A 22517-nucleotide genomic window follows, 5' to 3' on the forward strand; every position below is an offset into this window, starting at 1 on the left:
TGAAATCCCTTATATGGGTTTATATGGATTTAAAGACTTAAAGCCCATCTCTTTAAGTCCTTCCTTGAATCCTATTTTTGACCCTCCCCCTCCCCCTTCTCTCTTGCTCAGCTTCCAAAGCCGCCCTGTAAAGCGCACTGAGACAATTACCCTATGTAAAAAGCGCGATATAAATGCAAATTGTTATTAGAGACTTGAGAGGAAAAATTGTGGGTATTTTTTCACCTGTTCCTTGAATTGGTTGAATAGCTTTTAGTAAGAAGAATAACAATCCTTGCATTTGATATGGACCCTTATACTTCAGGAGGACATTTTAAAGCTCAGCACAGAATTTACTGTGAAGTGTAGCGACTGTGTATTTTATAGGCAAATAGCTCCTACATTTTTGTGACAATTCCAACTCCTGCAGTGCGTTTTTCTATTAATCTGCAATAATTGTGCAATAGGTTGTTGCCTGTGATAATCCACTTGATTAAACAGCAAGATTGTCCTCTATCTTCAATTCGCTGTTACAGTTCAGATCTCATTATTACAGATCAATTATACCTACTGTTGCTATTCAGTTAGCTTTAGTGTTCAGACTCTGGCAGTTAAACATTAAGTTCTTTCATTGCAAAAGGGAAACAGATATCCCACTATTTTCTGTTGTTAAAATGGCAACAACTTCACTGCATGGTTGAATGGGGCAGTTGGCAAAGTATACAAATGTTTTGGGGTTGTGGCAAATAAAAATAAAGTAATCATGGGTCTCCTGCTAAAACCATTGGGGAATGGGAAAGCTATTTATATGGCACCATTTGGGGGTCAAAACTGCAGTATTCCTAAACACATTCAATTAAGAAAATGTTTCAGCCTGGTTTGGGTGCTACCAATATTGAGAAATCAGAGATTCTTAATTGAGGAACAGAATATGTTCAGGATTACCAACTGGGGTCAGTTGATAATCTTCCTACTCAGTTCCTGTTAACCTGCAAACCAAAACTCTAAGAGGTAAGCTGATCCTAGTTGGATAAGCAGTGGGGAAAGCCTGCCAGATGGTGCTTTTAATAGCAAGCTGTGTGTTTTTAGTTGGCCAGATTCCAGCAGTACCCCAAATGCACACTCTGGGGTCCCCAAGCATTGGCTCTTGCCAACCTGTGCCTAATAGTCACTAAATTAAGTAAGCAGGAAGCATCACTCCAGGGAGCCAGTGCACATTTCATTTCAATACACTGAAATCACCATGTGTAGCTTGGAGACATGGAAATCTCAGCTTGCTTTGGACACTCTTAAGCACAGTGATGTTAGGATTACCATAATTTTGACTTAACTACCATAATCTGTTCTTGGGTTAAGATCTTGCAATATACTCCAGAATATTTTTTTCTTGGTGTTTAAGAAATAGAGATTGTGCAACGTTGGCAACTATTCACAGGGCAGTCAAGGAAGACAGTAATGGTTGGTGGTGCCACTTGGTTGTGTTTTATGTGACTTAGCAAATAAATGTGGCAGAGAATTAATTTACTGCTTTTACTGCTTAAAAGCTGATTATACTATATACAGGTAGAGATCATTATTATCAATGATCTAACCTCAAGTGTAGGAATGTGCGGACAACTTGCATCTCCTTTTGGTCTGTTGAAATATGCAGTGGGTGATATCAGCAAAACAGGCTTGCTGCATGATCTCAGCTCCGGATTGTGGATTGAATTTCGTACCTTTCAGACTTTCGGTTTAACTCCCAATTGTGGTAGTGGCTTTACCAAATGAGCTCAGGGGAGGGCTTCAGGAGAAAAATTTGTTTAAACCGCAAAATACATTCTTAGTGACATTCATCAATCAAAACAGCTAAATCGACATACATACATGTGAAAAACTATCAAATGTGTCAATACAATATTTTCCTGTTCTGGATAGAATTATCTATCAGTTAAGTAACTACCAGAAAAATCAGAGAGAAGGAAAATTAAGACAGATTTAATATAATCACATCCTTTTCAGGTGTCTATTGTTTCCCAGTTTTCTATACATGCGACATAAAGCTCAGTGGAGTGTTCAGAGCTATTTATCTTTCTAATCGAGGGCGAGTTTTAATAAAATAATTTTACTTGGTCCTTTCGTCGGCCGGTTATCCATTCTTTCCTCTCCCCCACCCCCACCACACCCACCCCCACCTGCATTCATTGTGCGATTGTACAGTTGGCCACCAGGAGGTGTGTTGATTCAGGTAAAGTGCCTGTTCTGCTTGATGACTTACCCCACCTAGTGTTTCAGTTGCAAAGTGTTATTTCCCATCTCAAAAGAGCAGTAAGATTCAAGTTTTGAGCACCAGAGGGACCTGTGCTCAGAATCATGCAGACAAGTGCCAAGTATTCGCCAAGCACGGTCCAAAACACACAGGATAATCAAATAGAATATAGGAAGCACAGAGGAGAAGTGAAAAGGGAAATAAGAGGGGCAAAGAGATTGTACAAGAAAAGACTAGCAGGAAACATAAAAGGGAACCCTAAGGTATTTTATAAGCATATGAAAAGTAATAATAATAATAATCCTTGCATTTGATATAGCGCTTTTCACGTTGGGAGGACGTCCCAAAGCGCTTCACAGAATACACTGTAAAGTGAATTGACTGTATATTTGTGGGCGAACGCGGCAACCAATTGCGCACAGCAATGTCCCACAAACAGTCGTAGATTGAAAATGACCAATTTATTATTTTTTTTTGGGTTTTGGAGGGATTATTATTAGGCGTGTGGAGTAAGGAAACTTGCCCAAGGTTTCGCCCTGCCTGGAATTGAACTCACTCAGGTCTCTCGCTTGCAAAGCGAGTGCTCTAACCACTGAGCTACAGGACTCCACAAGTAAAAGGTTAGTGAAAGGTAGGATGGGTCCAATTAGGTCCAAGTAGAAATCTTCTTGTTGAGGTAGAGGGCATGGCTGATGTACTGAATAAGTACTTTGTAATTATCTTCACAAAAGAAGACAATGCAACCAATGCCACAATATCGCAGGCGTGTGAACAGAAATTGGATATGATAAAAATCAACAGAGAAGAGGTACTGTGGCACTGTCGGTGCTCAACCTAGATAAGTCACCTGGTCCGGATGGGATGCATCCTAGGTTATTGAGGGAAGCAAGGGTGGAAATAGTGAAGGCTCTGGCCACAATCTTTCAATCCTTCGTTGGACACTGGAGTGGTGCCAGAGGACTGGAAGGTTGCAAATGTTACTCCCCTGTACAAAAAGGGGCAGAAGGATAAACCTGAGAACTACAGGCTAATCAGCCTAACATCAGTAGTAGGGAAACTTCTGGAGACTATAATTTGGGACAATATAAATTCTCACTTAGAAAAATATGGATTAATAAAGGACAGTCGACACAGATTTGTTAAAGGCAGATCATGTCTGACAAACCTAACAGAATTTTTTGATGAAATGACTAAGAGGGTGGATGAAGGTAGTGCAGTAGAATTAGCTTATCTAGATTTTCAAAAGGCATTTGACAAATTGCCACATAAGAGACTTATAAACAAAATAGAAGCCCATGGTATTAAAGGGACTGTGGCAACATGAATCCAGAACTGGCTGGGAGCCAGAAAGCAGAGAGTGGTAGTAAACGGTTACTTTTCTGACTGGAGGGAGGTGTGTAGTGGTGTCCCTCAGGGGTCGGTATTGGGACCATTGCTCTTTTTGATCTATATTAATGATCTGGAACTGGATATAGGGAGCACAATTTCCAAATTTGCATGTGATACTAAGCTAGGAAAAGTAGTTAATGGTGAGGAGGATAGCACCAGACTCCAAGAGGTCTTTAACAGATTGGTAAAATAGGCAGAAATGTGGCAGATGAGGTTTAATGTGGAGAAATGCGAAGTGTTGCATTTTCGTAGGAAGAATGAGGAGAGGCAGTTATAAGCTAGATGGTACAATCTTAAAGGCGGCAAATGAACTGAGAGACCTGGGAGTCCACATAAGCAAATCTCTGAAGGTGGCAGGACAGGTAGATAAAGCTGTTAAAAAAGCATACGGGATACTAGGTTTTATAAATAGGGGCATAGAATTCAAAAGTCAGGAGGTTATGTTGAGTATTTATAAAATGCTGGATAGGCCCCAGTTGGAGTACTGCATTCAGTTCTGGGCACCGCACTTTAGGAAAGATGTTAGGGAATTGGAGAGGGTGCAAAGGAGGTTTACCAGGATGGTACCAGGAATGAAGGACCTTAGTTATGAGGAGAGGTTAGCAAAATTAGGATTATTCTCCCTAGAACAGAGAAGATTAAAAGAGGATTTAATAGAGGTTTTCAAGATCATGAGAGGATTTGATAGGTTGAACCGGAAAAAAATGATTCAATAACAACTTTTAAGAGAAAAGTAGATGGGTATTTGGGGAGGACCAGATTGCAGGGCTTTGGAGAGAAAGCAGGCCAGTGGGATTGAGTTGGATTGCTCTTTTTGAAGCCGGCGCAGACATGATGGGCTGAATGGCCTCCTTCTGGGCTGTATGATTCTATGATTCATTCACTCGGATTGAAAAATGACTCCTCTTTTCACCTACATTAAAACAACTCCTCTTGAAGGGTTACAACAACAACTTGCATTTATATATCGCCCTTCAAGTCTCGGAGCGCTTAACAGTGGCCGAGTTTGATGCTGAGACAGGGAGACAGGGACAGTGACCGGAGGCACAGTCAAAGAGGAAGGTTTTTGGGTCTGAACTGAATACCAAATTCAGGGATTATTCAAATCAGGCAGCCATCATCAACAAATCAGGGATTATTTGTTAGACAGTAAATAAAATATGTTCAATAAAATTCAGCCCATACTCTTTTATATTTTTATTTTTCAAATTTTATTAACTCCCATTCCTCTGTACAATGGCACAGCAACCTCCCTCAGTAATTGTCCCTCACTGAAGGTCTCATTAAAGGTCTAAACTGGTCACATTTCTGTGGTGTTGTGTGTTAATACCTCACCCCGAAAGCAGCTGAAATCCTGCCTCAAGTACTCCAATGCCCTCCTCATCAGTCTCCCTAGCTCCATTGCCCACAACTACAACTGATTCAGAACTCCATTGCCCATATTCTCACTCACACTAAACTCCGTGCTCCCATCAAACCTGTTTTCGCCAGGCTCCACTCGCTCCCTATCAAAGAACAGATAGATTTTAAGATCCTTTCACTCTTCTACAAATCCCTCCACACCTTGGCACCTCTTTACCTTTCTGATCTGCTTTCTTCCCACTCCACTACACGCTGCCTCTGCTCGACCGGCACTGGCCTCCTGCTTGTCCCTTGTCCCCTCCGCTCCACCACCGGTGACTGACGTTGGAGCCACTAAACCCGAAGCTTTGGTACTCTCTCCCCCAATCTCGCTGCCTTGTCCCTTCCTTCCCCTCTTTTAGATCATGACTGAAGACTCTTCGACCATGGTTACGGTCACCTTCTTCCCTCCCACGACTCGGCGTTATACTCCACCACTGTTAAGTACTCCGAGATGCTGCCACCATGTGAAGATCTCTATATAAATGCAAGTTGTTGTGGCTGTTATTGTTAATATTAAATATGCTCAGCCTCACCACATTGAGTCATCACTAGTCATCTCATGTTTTGTCAAGCCTGGCTTGCAGGCGGGTTACAAATTCTAAAAGAGATAAGCAGCAATTTATTTTATTAAAGAAGACAAGGAAGACATGTCATTCGAATTTCTACATTAAAAGATGCAATTTATATTAGTAAAATTTGGCCTGTGTAAAAAGCAGGAATATCATCTGCTGAGTTGATAAACTATAAATAAATACTATAAATACTACAGATGAAAGAAAACATACTATTGTTTGGAGAATTACCTTTTTTTGAATCAACAAACATAAAATGCAAAATGTACCTCTGAACACTTGGTAAATACGGAGCATTCTCTGGCAATGCAGGTTGTGTACAGTTGGTGAATTAAACACAAGACTAAATTCCAACGATAACTGAGGATAGGGCAGGTAATTAGTTTGGTCAGAAGATCAGCCATGATCTTATCGAATGGCAGGGCAGGCTCGAGGGGCCGGATGGCCTACTCCTGCTCCTAATTCTTATGTTCATATGTTCTTATGTAGGCATTCTGAAACTGACAGATTGCTGCTTCGAAACAAAGGCGCAGTTAATGTCACGTTATGCATCTTTCACATTTAATATTCCAGCAAAATGAAAGCGCCCACAAAATTAATTTGAAGCCAATTGCTCCATTTTATTGATCAGGTCTGCTGAGCACTTTTGCAAAATTAGTTTCACCACGTGCTCCCTTCCACTTCCCACTTTACAGAGTTTCACAGTTCTTACCGCTATTTAATTAATTGCAAAATTTATTCTGCAGCACTGTGTTTTCTTGCAGGGATCAGCACTTTATGACAGTACACATTCAGAATAAAAATCCATGTCTGGTGTATAGAGTTTTGTTTTTTTGTTGTCTTACCTCAGTAGCCTCAATTCAGCCAGCAGGGTAGGATTCTGCTGTGCCTTCTCTGGGGTCGGTTGTGAGGCCTGCTCATGTTCCAACCTGAGACGTTGGATTTCTTGTAAGATTTCCCTGAAGACAAATAAAAGAGTTACTCAGAAAGGTCATTCCAGTACCATTCCAGTATCAACAAACAGGGTCTCTGCAATTCTCTTGTATCCACTCTCAACTGGCCCATCCATATGTGTCAGAAATGTTAAATACTTTTGGAATATGATTCGAGAATAACATTATAGAATAAAAATGTGCAGTGTCACACAACGTGAGACCATCTTCCAGGAAAGCAGCCCTCGTTTTGATGAGTGCACTGTGGCAGCGTGTTACATTGAGCAGGGCAAAAGTGCATTTTTAAACCTAGCCTCTCAAAAACACAGGGTCATCCTTCACCTGGGTTGGTGTTTACACCTTTCTTTTGCTTCAATGGTTCATTATTTTTTAAAATTAATGCTGACCTCTCCCCTCATTTTAAAATTCCCACACTTGCCCTACTGTGTAATATGGTCCAAGAGGCGAGTGGAGAAGTGGTCCACTTTCATCCTCTGCTGTTGCAGAAGGAGTTACTGGAGTAGTCAGGGTGGCTATTTTAGCAGATTTGATTGGAGTATGTAAATACAGATAAGTGAAGGAAGAGTATTATATGGTACAGAACAATAACGACTTGCATTTACATAGTGCCCTTCTAATTTCAGCTATGATCTAATTAAATGGCAGAACAGGCTCGAAGGGCTGAATGGCCTCCGCCTGTTCCTATGTTACACACTCGCTAGGCTGCCAGTGGTTGCACAAATAAACAGCAATTTCAAGGATATCCCTTGTGGTTTTCTTTAAATGTGCTGTTGTTGCTGTTCTGTGTCACTTCCAGTATAGACTTGCTCAAATCAATTGTTTTATTGACATTCCAAGCCCAGATCCTCTGAATACAGCTGAAAATGTCACGTACAAAGTTGGACTGTAAATCAATTACCTTATTTTATTTCACCAAAGGTACAATATTGGCACTGTATTCAAACACTATATTCCTTAGAAATTACACTGGCCTGAGAGAGGCTGCAGCATCTATTTTCTAGAATGATTCTTGTTATCAAGGGCCTAAATTACGATGAAAGAATGGATAAATGTGGAGTCCTGTAGCTCAGTGGTTAGAGCACTCCCCTTGCAAGTGAGACACCTGGGTTCAATTCCAGGCAGGGCAAAACCTTGGGCAGGTTTCCTTACTCCACACTCCTAATAATAATCCCTCCAAAACAAAACAATAATAAATTGGTCATTTTCAATCCACGACTGTTTGTGGGACACTGCTGTGCGTAATTGGCTGCCACGTTTCGCCCACAAATATACAGTCAATTCACTTTACAGTATATTCTGTGAAGCGCTTTGAGACGTCTAGAAGAAGTGAAAAGCGCTACATCAAATGCAAGGATTATTATTATTATCTTGAGTTCAGGAGATTGACAGGTAATCTGGCAGAGATTATGAAGAGATTTGACAGGCTGAAAAGTGAGCAATTATTTCCATTTGAGCAAGTATTGAGGACGAAATAATAATAATAATAATCCTTGCATTTGATATAGCGCTTTCCACGTCGGGAGGACGTCCCAAAGCGCTTCACAGAACACACTGTAAAGTGAATTGACTGTATATTTGCGGGCGAACGTGGCAGCCAATTGCGCACAGCAATGTCCCACAAACAGTCGTAGATTGAAAATGACCAATTTATTATTGTTTTTGGTTTTGGAGGGATTATTATTAGGCGTGTGGAGTAAGGAAACTTGCCCAAGGTTTCGCCCTGCCTGGAATTGAACTCCGGTCTCTTGCTTGCAAAGCGAGTGCTCTAACCACTGAGCTACAGGACTCCACAAAATAGTCTTAAACTTGAGGCTAAACTGTTTAAAAGTGAAATATGGAAGCACTTTTTTTTATTGGTGGGAATGTGGAATTCACTCCCCCAGAGGGCGGAGCAGGCAAAGTCAACTGAAGGCAATTTAAAAGGCAAATAGATAAATGGTGGGCCAAATCCTGTTCCTATATATTTTAAAAAATAAATTGCTAAACACAAAGTTCAAGATCTGAGGCCAGAAATTCTATTTAATTTTACCCCGGGATGATTTTGTCTAAATTTTAAGATCATACTGAATTGTGTAAAATTCAAACTCATTGTTAACTTGGAAGCTGGTTCTTTTTAAGTAGTATGGCTGAGTTAAAGAATTTTTTGCAATTCTGTATGATCTTAAATATTAATAATAATAATAATTTTTGCATTTGAATAGTGCGTCAGTGAATCAGTAGTGAATCAGTTCGTCGAGACATCTCAGAGAGCTGCACAGAATATACAATAAGTTGGGTTGATGTGTGTGTTTTGGGGGCAAAGACTAAAATAATCTTTCAGACTATCATTTGGTGGAATTTTGGGCCACTGAAGCATTTCCACAGAGACCCTCCCACTTTCCTTCACGGGCTCTCAGATGTTTGTATTGGATTACAACATAAACAGATATGACCTGAAGCGAGAGAGCCAAACAAAACAATACACAAGGGCAGGACAGAATTCTCTTTAATTCTCGGCACTGCTGGAAGCCAGTTTCTTGTATCATTGCAGAATGTCCATACAACAGTATTCTGTATCATGCGGCATCATTTGGGAAATACCTCCCTTATTCATCAAAAATCAATATTCTTGATGTGTTGGTTGTATGCGCAAGACATTGACCTTGACTCTCTGGTCTGCTATTTGAGGTTTGTGATTGTCAGAAACACAGGCCAAAGAGCAGGCATCAGAACTAGAAGTGCACAAAATGTGTGCATTAAAATAGGACTGTCTGCTGTAAAAATAAAAACCTCTTAATAGATGCCGCAAGGTACAAGTACAACAACAACAACTATTCAACGAGCACTATATAAATGCAAACTGTTGTATGCATTGCTTTCAATGGAAAAACTATTAAAGTAGATCCACTCAACCACTATCTGTATATGGTGGAGGTTTAATAATGTGAATTCAACAACTTGTCAAATTGTGGAAAATCCAAAATGCTGCATAAATAAGAGCAAATCTAGACCTAGGTGGAATTTCTTCCCAAGCGAGGTTGTGAGGATTTAGTTTGGCTATGAAAATGGGCAAAACACACTGAAAGACGTGAAGTACAGTATTACACACAGGTTGCAAGGTGTGGGGCATAAATGTACAATGAATAAAATATAATTAAGCGAGGGACATTTTGTAAAGAATCTAGGAGCAATAACTGATCCATCACTTTTGATGTTCAAGCAATGTGATGAAACTAGTTAGAAAGTTAATAGAATGCTAGGATGTACAGCCAGAGCAGCAGAATACAAGTCAGCCAAAGTGGTTTCAATGCTTGCGGTGACAGCTCAGATTGTGTGATCATTGACCTGAGGCCACCATCAATTTCAGCAGCTTTTGTGTGTAAATTATAGCATTATTCATGGGTTGTTCCTTTGTGCAAGACGCCTGCTGGTATTTCAAACATTTAAAGTGAAATTTTGATTAGGTAGAATTAACACTGCAATTTAAAAAAAAACTCTTGTGCCCGATAAATGAACCTGTAACATGCCTGAGAACACCTTATTGTGGTTCCAATCTGTTTGCTGACTTTGTCTAAAATCTTCTCCACCCCCGTGATATCACAAGGTTCGTTGAACTTTTTGGTGTAAACTGTGGAATACACTACCTCAGATGGCAATAGAAGAAAAATCAATTGGAAAATTTAAAAGGCAGATAGCCAGATAGCTAGATCCTTTTGAAAAAAAATAAGAAAATTTGATGTGCTATATGACCTTCTCTTTTTCCTATTTTCCTAACTGTTTTGTATCACATTACATTGTGTGTGTTCACTGTACAAAAGTGGAACCTCAGTGTCAAGGAGACAAACAGTTGAAGCTGAGCTTTAAATCAGTTGCCGGAAGAATGGCCTATGCTTTAGACAGTTTAAACAGACTGCTGTCCTGAAAACAAACTGGAGCCATAAACTACAAAACAGATGTTCCAAACAAGCAGAAGTTTGTCTAAGGGAAGATGGCCACGTCTACAGCATTTGGCTGAAGCTTATTATGGATATTGAAGCAAAATCACATTGACTGGCAACACAATGATCCAGCACGCTAGTACTTTCACAAATTACAGCTCCTCACGATGAGAAATACCAGGGAATTTTTATTATTTTCCTGCTTGTTTTATTGAGAGACAAAAAAGCTTTAGCCTCCACAGCAAATTTCGAATAGTTTTACTTGGAAGCTCCTTTCCGACTGAGTTAATATTTGAGGCCTCAATTTATATCACGTCTCTCCTAGTGGTTTACACAGAATAAATTAGAATTGAGCTGCAAATTGTGAAAGTGAATCATAGGAACACAGGAACTTGATTCAACTCTATTAGTTTATTGCATCACGCCAGATCTTTTAAATCCATTTCCCCAATCATGTTGGAGATCAGGGCTTGTGACCACTTTTAGTTGTTTTGGCTGCACAATAATTGACACAGCTGCAGTAAAAATACAGCGGGAGGAAATCAATTTAGTGGTCAATGAAAAGTTCTTGGCTGCTCAAGAACTGTTAAAGGATCATTTTTTAATGTCAGTAATTGCCTGCTTTTGAATATCAGCACTTTGAGACGTCCTCCTGATGTGAAAAGCGCTAAATAAATGTAAATTGTATTGCATTGTATATCTCTCCTCAAATCATGGCCAATGTAATCAGGAGAGAGAAGTACCATTCAGGCTTTTCACTTCCAATTGCTTTACCGTGGAAGCAACGTCAGTTAACCCCATGTCTGCGGATGATGTCACCAAGGGGAAGCATATAGAGGGTGAAGAGGAGGGGACCGAGGACAGAGCCCTGTGCGCGCGCAAAAAAAAACAACCCCTCTGCGCCCCCCCCAGGGCTCGCATCAGGGACCACCATGGTCCTGTTGGGTTGGCTGCCCCAGCCCATGGGCTAATGCCATTCACCTGACCGCTCGCTCCCGGTCCCCGCATGTGCATTATGACTGCCGCTCTGACCCGAGCCCCCTCACCCCCTCCCTCCCTCGCACCTCCTCTCTCCCCCCAAACCTTCCCCTCTCTGCATCTCTCCCGCTCTGTCCTCCTCTCTCTCCGTCCCTCTCGCCTTCATCCCCACTTGACCCTCCCACAACCTCCCTGCGTTCCAGCCTGGAAATCCTCCGCCGGGCTCACCGCGGCGCTCGGCGTTGGCTGTCCAGCAGCAGCCACAACAACTGCCCCATTCCCCACCACACTCGACAGCCACCCCAGACACAGACCCAGGGAGCCAACCTCTCCTCCCTCATCCCCATTCCCCCCACCCCTGCCTCACAACCTGGACCCCCCCTCCCTCCCCACACACCCTTCTGTCAACCGCTCCCTCCACATTGGATTACAAAATGTCTGCTCCCTCTGTAACAAGGCCATGGTCATCAACGATCTCATCCTTGATGATAGCGTTAACATCATGGCCTTAACAGAAACCTGGTTCACCCCAGGCGACACCTTCCCCCTCACGGAGGCCACACCACCCGGCTACACCTCCCACCACATCCCTCGCCCCAACCGCCGTGGCGGTGGTGTTGCCCTTATCTCAAGGACACCACTTGCCCTATCCCCCTACTCCTCTGGCTCTTTCCCCTCTTTGAGCACCTCACACTCTCCCACCCCTCCTTCCTCTCACTCAAAATCCTCCTCCTCTACCGGCCCCCTAAAACCTCTCCCACCTTCATCTCCGATATTTCTACCCTACTTACATCTCTCTGCCTCTGCTCTGATCGCCTCATCATCCTGGGCGACTTCAACCTGCACTTCACCCCCTCCTGCTCCATCTCCTCAGACTTCTCCTCCCTGCTCTCCTCGCTCAACCTCTCCCTCCACATCAACTCCCCCACTCACAGTCACGGCCACCCACTCGATTTGGTGATCACCCGGGGCCTCAGTGTCTCGGATGTCACCATTACCGACAAGGCCGTCTCCGATCACCACTTCATCTCCTTCACCACCTCCACCCCCCTCCCCACCTCCACCAGACCCACCACCATCTTCTACCGCCCTGGAAGAAGTTACCCCCACAATCCCTAACCGCTGCCTTGGAGTCCTCTGAACTCCTCTCCCTCTGGCCTTCAACCCTCACTGACCCCTCTTCTGCTCTCACCCTCCTCCACAACACCCTCTCCTCCACACACGACACTCTTGCCCCCATCACCTTCCGTACTGTCTCCTACTCTCGCTCCTCCCCGTGGTTCACCACCCACCTCCGCTCACTGAAGAGCCAGGTGCGGGCCACTGAACGCACCTGCGTCAAATCTGGCCTAACGGTCCACCGACAAATCTGGCTGGACCTCCTCAAAATCTACCGCTCCACTCTAGCCTCGGCCAAGTCGTCCTTCTACTCCAGGATAATCCTGGAGGCGAAGAACAACCCCAGGCTTCTGTTTTCTACCACATCCCGACTCCTCCGTCCCCCCCGCCACCCCGCGCAGGTCATCTCCTCCAACCTTCACTGCGAGGAGATGCTGGATTTCCTTGAATCCAAAATCAAGGGAATCCGCTCCGCGGTCACTTCCCCTCCAACTTCCACCCACCCCCCACCCCTTCCCTCCCACACTCCGACTCCTACCCATCCTCCCCTACACACCTTCGAACCCGTTTCCCCACCCTCTGTCACCAAACTCATCCTATCCCTGAAACCCACCACCTGCTCCCTTGACCCCATCCCCACTCCACTCCTTATCTCTCAGCTCCACCTCCTTGCCCCACCTATCACAGACATCATCAACCTGTCCCTCTCCTCTGGCTCTGTTCCCATTCCCCTAAAAACTGCCATCATCACTCCCACTTTGAAAAAACCCTCCCTTGATGCGTCGCAGCTACCAAGCTACCGGCCCATCTCCAACAACCCCTTCTTGTCCAAGTTCTTGAAAGAGTTCTCGCCTCCCAGCTGTGCTCTTTTCTCTCCACCCATTCATTATTCAAACCCCTTCAGTCAGGTTTCCGTGCTGCCCATAGCACAGAAACCACCCTGGTCAAGGTCACCAATGACATCTTGACCATCTGCGACCAGGGCTCCTTCTGCCACCTCGTCCTCCTCGACCTATCGGCAGCATTCGACATGGTCGACCATGCTATCCTCCTCCACCGCTTGTCCTCCCACCTCAACCTTCAAGGCTCTGTCCTTGAGTGGTTTAGGTCATACCTCTCCCACCGTCTTCATTTTGTTTCCACAAACGGCTTTTCCTTCAGCTTTACCGTTGATCAGGCAAGACATACTTCTTCTGAAGCTCTTATGTATAGTTTTAGGTTATTCACGCACAGGTATTTATAAAGTGGCCTCCAATACCAATGTTACTCCATTTATGTTGACTCTTATTTTCTTACCTATTTTTATTTTCCAGTTCTGCAATTAGCTGCCGCTGCTGCTTGTTGGCATCAAAGTTGAAGGCCAGCTCCGAGGCAGATCGCTGCTAAAAAGAAAAAAAGTGAACAAACATGACTCAAAAACTGGGCTTTCCATTCATTTTAGTCCCTTTTCCAGCTGCGCATCTCCTCAGTACGTCACTGTATATGGAATGGAAGAGATCAGTGGTACCGATTGCACTCTGTCGTTCTGTTTTACTTAGTGAATTTTCTTCCGACTTGTCCAACACCCAACTCGCTGGCCTATGGCTCGAGATGCTGGAGAACAACCAGCACACTGCAACTCTCATCCTCTCCTGCACTGTTCACCACTGACAACAACTTGCATCTGTATAATGTCCTTCACTCAGAGCACTGGGCTCCATGAGCCCATCTTGCCCATCCTTGCCTGTCTTTACTCCCCCAGCAGAGCAACTAAAAAATCTTCATCGTTAAGTTCAAATACCTCCAAGACTTTGCCCCACCATACCTCTAATCTCTCCCACAGCTCTACTCTCCAGCTACTCCCTCTGTCGTGCCAACTCTGGCCTGTTTTATGGCGACCAATTGGTGGGCATTTTCAGCCACTTTGCCCCCACCTTCTCAAACTCTCTTCTAAAATCCCTCTACTTCGCCTGCTCCCTCTTCACTTTCAAAACCTGATTAGAAACCCATGTCTTTGACCGTATTTCCACAGATAGAAGACACGGCAGGTGAATGGCGGCCAGGCAATCTAGCTTTTGAGTCACAAGGTTTCGGAACTTTATTTAAACTTATGTAGACCAAGCCCACACTCTAATGAAGTGCTGGGAGTGGGGTCACTGCGAGAGGAGCCGTCTTTTGGATGAGACATTAAATCAAAGTCGCCTTTCTTGATCATCAAGTTATCAGTGATATTTTCGGCTTCCAGCATGGAAATTATGGATGCATGGAACCGGGTGGCTTCCTGCATACTGTGTACATGTATCTGGCTGGTCTGTGCCCAAAACAAAAAGTTTACTGTATTTTCAGTAACCACAGATCAACATCAGACATGTGAATTGACACCCCAGTGAAACTGTATTTTCGTTCACAAAATATACAGTCAATTCACTTTACAGTACATTCTGTGAAGCACTTTGAGACATCTCAATGACCTGATAAGGCACTATGTGAAATGCAAGGTTTATTATTATAAGTGTTAGTAATGGGTGGTCCCTGGAGTCAATATCATTTGTTGTTCTGCCCAGACACCAGCTCAAACAAACTATATTTTTCAAACCAAGTGCTCAGTCATTTTAAAAAACATTAGGTTTAAACACCATCGTACCAGCTTCTGTTGTTTCTAACACAGAGCATCTATCATCGACAATTGTGCAAGAGTTGATCCACCCAGTAAGTGGGCTCCAAATAGTTGTTATTGTAAGTCTTTTCCACCATCGCTCAGCTGCCACTGCAACCCTCCCCGCCCCCCACTGAATCATCTCCGAAAAACATGATAAATGTAATGTACTTCTTGAATGTAAAATTCATTACTTACTCCTTCATTTTAAAATTTAAAAAAATTCTAAATCACAATGAACGCAGCTGCCTCTGCTAATCTGCTCTCAGCTGACATTGTGTTGAGAGTGTCTGTGTAGGGGGCTTCTGCCCACCCAACAGAATTCTACTTTGACACAATCTCATTTTCCTTTGAACTTGGATCGCAGCAAAAGAAGGTTTCTACTGCCTGTGTTCTGGGGGGTTGGTGTGAGACGCACGAGGTACATGTGCCTTTCAAAAATCTTACAAATTATTTCCCCCCGCCCTCTCCCTCCTCCCCACTCCCCAGTCTAATAAATATGTGGAAATCGTAACGTACACTATGCTCTTCAGTGCTCACACCATGTTCTGGTTAATATTCTCATTTTGAGTTTATTTTTATATCTTGTTAGAGTGCAAAAACCTTCCAGCAGCATTACGTCTCATTGTTATAGGACGTTCTTGTGTTTTGCCGAACGTGAGCTCTAATTCTTCATTAACATGAAATGAATTTTGAAGATTGGAGGTCAGAGACAATTCTCTAGCTCTAATGAGGATGAAGCACCTGCCATGCTTGAAATAGCCCAAATTAATGCAGACTCATAAATTATATCGAAGATTGTTTAGTTTCTAAAGGATTTTAAACTGCACTCAAATCACAGTGGAATGCAGATTCTATTTCTTGAGCCAGCACACATCCATTTTACTCATTAAAGAAGTTTGTCGTTTCTGAGTTCTTCCTACCTCATGATATAAATTTCCTATTTCTACTAGGTGTTCAGTGCTGTGTAGTGGTTCTCCTCCTAAAATGTTCTCCCTCTTTTTGGGAAGGAACTGGCTCACTTGAATTTATAACCAACTCACTAATTTCCAGACATTCTCCAATGCTCATTCCAAGTGTGAAACAGCTAATCGGCATCTCTTGTGGCCAACTGTTTCACTCTCCCATCCTTCCTTCCTCATACCCTCCAGGTGGCCTTTGGAATTCACCGAATCCAATCCAACCTCTTAGGTAAACCATGGAGCAAATTGAAGTACATCACTGATGACCCAGTTGAGATCAACTAACTAGCATAGACAGTCAGAAGATCAACCCCTCTGCATGATTCAATTTCCTCTCTTTATTAAACATATATAAAGATGGATGATTTAGCCTAAGTCATTTATGCATGTCAAGATCAGCAGACTGAAGTACTGCTGGACTCTATATTTACCACCACCTGTCGTATCCTCATTTCTTCCTCGACACTGATTTAGGTGGCCAACATCACTAAAAAATAAAGCTCTAGCTTAATAAAGAATAAATTCTACTATCACTAACAACACAATAAACTTATAGAAACTTTGTTTTAAAGTAAGAAACCTAGATGAAGGGCCATGGCCCACAGTGCGGTAAACCACTAAGGTTGAAATCAGTCGGAGAGGGAAAAACAGATCAGTCACGAAAGAAAATAATTACACTGCTTTCAATGTCTCATAACAGGGATCTTTCAATCACTGAGTAACACAGTCATAAATATTGACGCCTACATTCTTTCCATTGGCAATCACATGTAGGAGGGATCCATTTACCTAATACTGACCTCTGACTAATGCTGTGAATCCTGCACTCTGAATTAATCTAAGCATAGAAAACAACACAAATTGACATTTATATAGTGCCTTTCAAGTCGAGAGGGTGTCGCAAGGAATTTAACAATAGTTGTGGGGCATTTAAATCTGGGGATGGGAGTCTGGGGGCGGGGAGTGGGAGGTAATAATCAAAAGCATGGTTAAAGAGGTAGGTCTTGAGACATATCTTGAAAAAGGTGAGAGAGGGAGCAAGTCGGAGGGATTGCAGGATGGAATTCCAGAGAAATGCCCAAAAGGCCCGTCCACCGATGGTAGGACAAGCAAAGTTGGGGACGTGAAGTAAGTTGATGCCTGTTTAACGAAGGGAGTGGCAGGGTTAGTTGGGTTTACAGAGGTAGAGAAGTTGGGTGTGGCGAGACCGTGGATGGATTTAAAGGTGAGAATGAGAATCTTGGTAATAATAATAGTTTGAATAGTCCCACTTTGAAAAAACCCTCACTTGATGCATCGCAGCTATCAAGCTACCGGCCCATCTCCAACCTACCCTTCCTATCCAAGGTCCTGGAACGAGTTGTCGCCTCCCAGCTGTGCTCTTTCCTCTCCACCCATTCATTATTCAAACCCCTTCAGTCGGGTTTCCGTGCTGCCCATAGCACAGAAACTGCCCTGGTCAAGGTCACCAATGACATCCTGACCATCTGTGACCAGGGCTCCCTCTGCCTCCTCATCCTCCTCGACCTATCGGCAGCATTTGATACAGTCGACCATGCTATCCTCCTCCACCGCTTGTCCTCCCACCTCAACCTTCAAAGCCCTGTCCTTGAGTGGTTTAGGTCGTACCTCTCCCACCGTCTTCACTTTGTTTCCGCGAATGGTTTTTCCTCCACCCCCCGCACTGTCTTGTGCGGTGTCCCTCAGGGCTTTGTCCTCGGTCCCCTCCTCTTCACCCTCTATATGCTCCCCCTTGGTGACATCATCCGCAGACATGGGGTTAACTTCCACATGTATGCGGATGGCACTCAACTCTTCCTTTCCTCCTCTGCCCTCAACCCCACGACCACCGATGGCCTGACAGCCTGCCTGTCCGACATTGAGTCCTGGACAAGAGACAACTTTCTTCAGCTCAATATACGCAAAACTGAGGGCCTCCTGATTGGCTCACGTCAGCGCCTCCGCACCTCAGGCGCTGACACCATCAGCATCCAAGGCTGCACTCTCCACCTCTCAAAGCCAGTCAGGAACCTCAGCTTTCTGTTCGACCCTGAGCTGTCCTTTTTTCCTCATATCCGCGCCAAACTGGCACCGCCTTCCATCACCTCCAGAACATCGCCAGACTACGGCATTACCTCACCCCTCACGCTGCTGAAACTGTGGTCCACACCTTTATCACCTCAAGGCTGGACTATGGGAACTCTCTCCTCGCCGGCCTTCCCGTCACCTCCCTCCACAAGCTGCAGGTCATTCAGAACTCTGCAGCTCGTGTACTGTCCCGCACCAGGCTTCGCAACCACATCACTCCCACCCTCGCTCGCCTCCACTGGCTCCCCATCCCCCAGAGGATCGAATTCAAGATCCTCATCCTCACCTACAATGCCATTCACGGCCTTGCTCCCTCCTACCTCTCTGACCTACTATCCCCCTACATACCCGCCCGTACCCTCCGTTCCTCTGGCTCCGGTCTGCTCCACTTCCCCGCCCCAGCCGCCCTACCATTGGTGGCCGGGCCTTCAGCCTCTCGGCCCCTAGGCTCTGGAACGCTATTCCCCAGTGCCTTCGCCTTGCTTCCTCCCTTTCCTCCTTCAAGGCCGGTCTCTAGACCTTTCTCTTTGACCGTGCCTTCAGCTTCCCTCTCAACTCTCTATCCCCTCCTCCCTTCTCTCCCCTCACCCTGACCATTTCCCCCCTCCTCGCTCTCTCCCTTCCCTCCCCTCACCCTGACCATTTTCCCCCCAAGGCTCGGGTCCTGACCCAACTGTCCAGCGCCTTGGGACGTCCTCCTGACGTGAAAGGTGCTCTATAAATGGAATCTTGTTGTTGTTGTTGTAATAATAGTAATCCTTGCATTTGATAAAGCTGCTTATTATAATATTGAAATGTCTCAAGGTGCTTCACATGATATACTGTAAAGTGGATACACTGCGTATTTTGTGGTGAAATGTGGCAGCCAGTTGTGCACAATAGTATTTCACAAACAGCCAATTTTATTTTAGGGATAATGCTATGGGATCATTAATATCCACCTGAACAGGCAGATGGGACCTCATTAAACTGCGATTCCAAGTCCGCCGTGGAGCTTGACAACAACAAATTACATCCCAGAGAGGATCAACTTCTAGATCCTCACCCTTGTATTCAAATCCCTCCACTCCTCTGCACCCCCTACCTCTCTGACCTCCTATCTCCTCAAAACAGTACCCATTGCCTTTGTTCCGCCAGGTCTGGCTTCCTCCTCGTCCCCCGAGTCCTCCGCTCTACCCTCGGTGGCTGTGCCTTCAGCCACTATGCCCTGAGGCTCTGGAATTCCCTTCCTCACTCCCTTCGCCTCGCCCCCTCTCCTATTTTCAGGTCTCTGCTGAAGACCTTTCTCTTCGACCGCGCCTTTGGTCACCTTCCTCCCCCTCCCCCTGGCTCAGCCCTGGGATCCGTTACTGTGAAGCGCTCTGAGACGCCGTCCGGCGTGGAGGACGCTATATGAATCCAAGTTGTTGTTGTACATTTGTATAGCGCCTTTCACGTCAGGAGGATGTCCCAAGACCCCAAACAACAACAACAACAAAATTACATTTATAGAGTGCCTTTCACATCGGGAGGACGTCCCAAAACCTGACTCAGAGGTGAGAGATCTACCACTGTGCCAGGCTGACGAACAACAGAAAGAAAGAATTCTATTGATCTCGATCTGTTGAGAATGGGAATTAATGGAGCCAGGCAACGTTGGTGCAATAGACTCATGGAGCCTCAGAGATCATAAGATAATTACTGGAATAAGTCTGCACGGAAACAATTACTAACATCAAAGAGTTTCCAATTGGAGAGTCAGCAAAGTTAAATGAGGCAGCTCCACTTCATCTACACAGATTCATTAAACCTGGGTTAATGTACAGAGCCCATGAATAAAAAAAGGCTTGAAGTATATAATTCCAGAATGTAATATTATATAAAATTGATCATTCAATTCATGGCTGTTTCCTGGACATTGTTTGTGCAAATTGGCTTGTCACTTTTACTTACAAATACATATTTATTCACACTTCACAGTAAAATCTCATTAAGCCCTTTAGACGTTTCAAATTACATGATAAAGTTCTGTATCAAATGCAAGGATTACTATATTAAAAAAATACACCCAAAACTTTAGTTTTAAACATTCCTATTAAATATATTGGAAAGATAATAGCTGTTTCATTCATTTCTATTGAACAAGAACACTTTGATTGTCATTTAAAATTAAATTTAAATTTCCATTCATTTCTTTTTCATATTTCCATCTGCAACACTCAAATTCATTCCCTTTACTCTAATCATTTTTCCTGGCTTCTATCTCCTTTCACATGTGACTTATTCTGTTTCAGTTATCTACCTTTTGACCCATGGCTTCCAACAGTAGTGTTGTCTGTCTCTGTGCTTAGGTTCCTGGTTAAACGTCATCTGAGCACTCATGCACCTGTCATCTTTCTTCCCCTCACAACATTGCCTGCCTCCATCACTAACTCTTCCCTTGAGTTACAGAGACTTTAATTCAAGCTTTTATCATTTTCAGGCTTGACTATTCTAATGCCTCCTCGATGGCTAACCCAGCCACTCCCATCCTGGCCCACCCAACTCCTCCCCAGCCCACCCAGCTCCTCCCCGACCCACCCAGCTCCTCCCCGGCCCACCCAGCTCCTCCCCGGCCCACCCAGCATCTCCCCGGCCCACCCAGCATCTCCCCGGCCCACCCAGCTCCTCCCTGGTCTATCAGCCCCTTCCTGGCCGACCCAGCTCCTCCCTGGTCTATCAGCCCCTTCCTGGCCCACTCAGCTCCTTGCTGGTCTATCAGCCCCTTCAGGCCCACCCAGCTCCTCCCCGGCCCACCCAGCTCCTCCCCGGCCCACCCAGCATCTCCCCGGGCCACCCAGCTCCTCCCTGGTCTATCAGCCCCTTCCTGGCCCACTCAGTTCCTTGCTGGTCTATCAGCCCCTTCGGGCCCACCCAGCTCCTCGCTGGTCTATCAGCCCCTTCCCAGCCTACTCAGCTCCTCACTGGCCTATGTAGCAATGCAGATATTTTGACGTCCTGGCCTCTGTCACCTTTCCTTACAACCTGTTCCAGTTGTTGATTATGCTCTGCGTAAAGATAAACTTTCTGGTATCTGTGCTGAAATTGGTTTTCAACTCTAAATCCTTGTGTTCTATTGCCTTGTTGTATCCCAAAGTATTAATAGAATCATACAGCACAGAAGGAAGCCAATCGGCCCATCATGTCTGTATTGATCTGGGTTTACTTTTTCAATCCCATTAAAAAATTTATAAACCTCACTGAGGGCCTCCTGAGTTGTCTAATCATTTCTCAGAACTCATTTCTCTAACACTGGGGATTAATTCTCATTGCTCTCCTCTGCAGTTCATCAAGGGTGTGGGCAGCCCCCTTACGCCACAGTGACCAGAGCCGTAGTAGTTCTCTAGACACAGCCTGATCAGAGCACTCTGCAGCCCGAGTATGACACCTGGGGATCCAAACTCACTTGGTGTCATCTGTAAATGTAATTATCTGACACTGGGTCTGTGAATTCAGATCATTAATTTATCTGAGGAACAGGAGAGCTTAATATCTCTCCTCATTTTGACCTAGTTCCCCTATCAAAGACCCTTTGCTTCCTCCAGTCTCCCATCAAAATGGTCACGATGAAGGAGTCAATATCCAATCCATAATCTCCAACAACTATTAACATGGAACTCTGCAAATTGGGTGACATGTGCAGCAGGTTTGGCTGGTCAGAGCTGTCACAGGAGTATAAATGCTGTGAGGTTTACCTTCTATTACCACTCACTCTTACACAAATATTTCTTGTTAACACATACCTGACCATTTGCCCCCGTACTTTTAAAGTGCTCCAAGATTTTACCCTACATGAAAGGCACTATATTTATAAGACTTTTTTGTTGTACTCAGCCAGCAGAAAATACATTTTGTCCAGCTTTTGTGCTTAAAAACTAAAAAATCCTGCCTTCCTCAGATGAGTAACTCAAGTGTCAGATAGCACCAGAGTTCCAGCACGCAGCTTCAGATGGGACTAACACATTTTCCAGGTTACACAACCGAGCCTTCAAGATATAAATCAGATATATAAATCTCCTCGGTCAGTTCTGACAAATGCTTATTATTTAAACTAATTATTCCCGATGGATGGCAAGTGTTTGACAACAATTCTTTTAGAGTTTGACCTGAAATGGCAGCCTCCCTCTCCCAAAATCTAATTGTGAATTTTTTTAAAAAAAGGCTCATGAGAAATGGCTGTAGAACATGTCTTACTTTCAATCTATTAAACTCTATCCTATTTATCTAAATCATCTGGGACATTTTTTTTAGTCCT

The 22517-nt window shown here is 44.2% G+C and overlaps 1 protein-coding gene across 1 annotated transcript in view; it reads right to left on the minus strand.

Moving 5' to 3' along the window:
• Positions 1-22517, minus strand: part of LOC103183141 (dystrobrevin beta) — a 325008-nt gene that overhangs the window by 46491 nt on the left and 256000 nt on the right. The window contains 2 exon segments of the mRNA XM_042333694.1: positions 6438-6551; positions 13856-13941. Coding sequence (XP_042189628.1) covers positions 6438-6551; positions 13856-13941 — 200 coding nt within the window.

The sequence above is a fragment of the Callorhinchus milii genome, unplaced genomic scaffold (genome assembly GCF_018977255.1).
Source record: "Callorhinchus milii isolate IMCB2004 unplaced genomic scaffold, IMCB_Cmil_1.0 Scaffold3, whole genome shotgun sequence".
NCBI classification, from domain to species: domain Eukaryota; kingdom Metazoa; phylum Chordata; class Chondrichthyes; order Chimaeriformes; family Callorhinchidae; genus Callorhinchus; species Callorhinchus milii.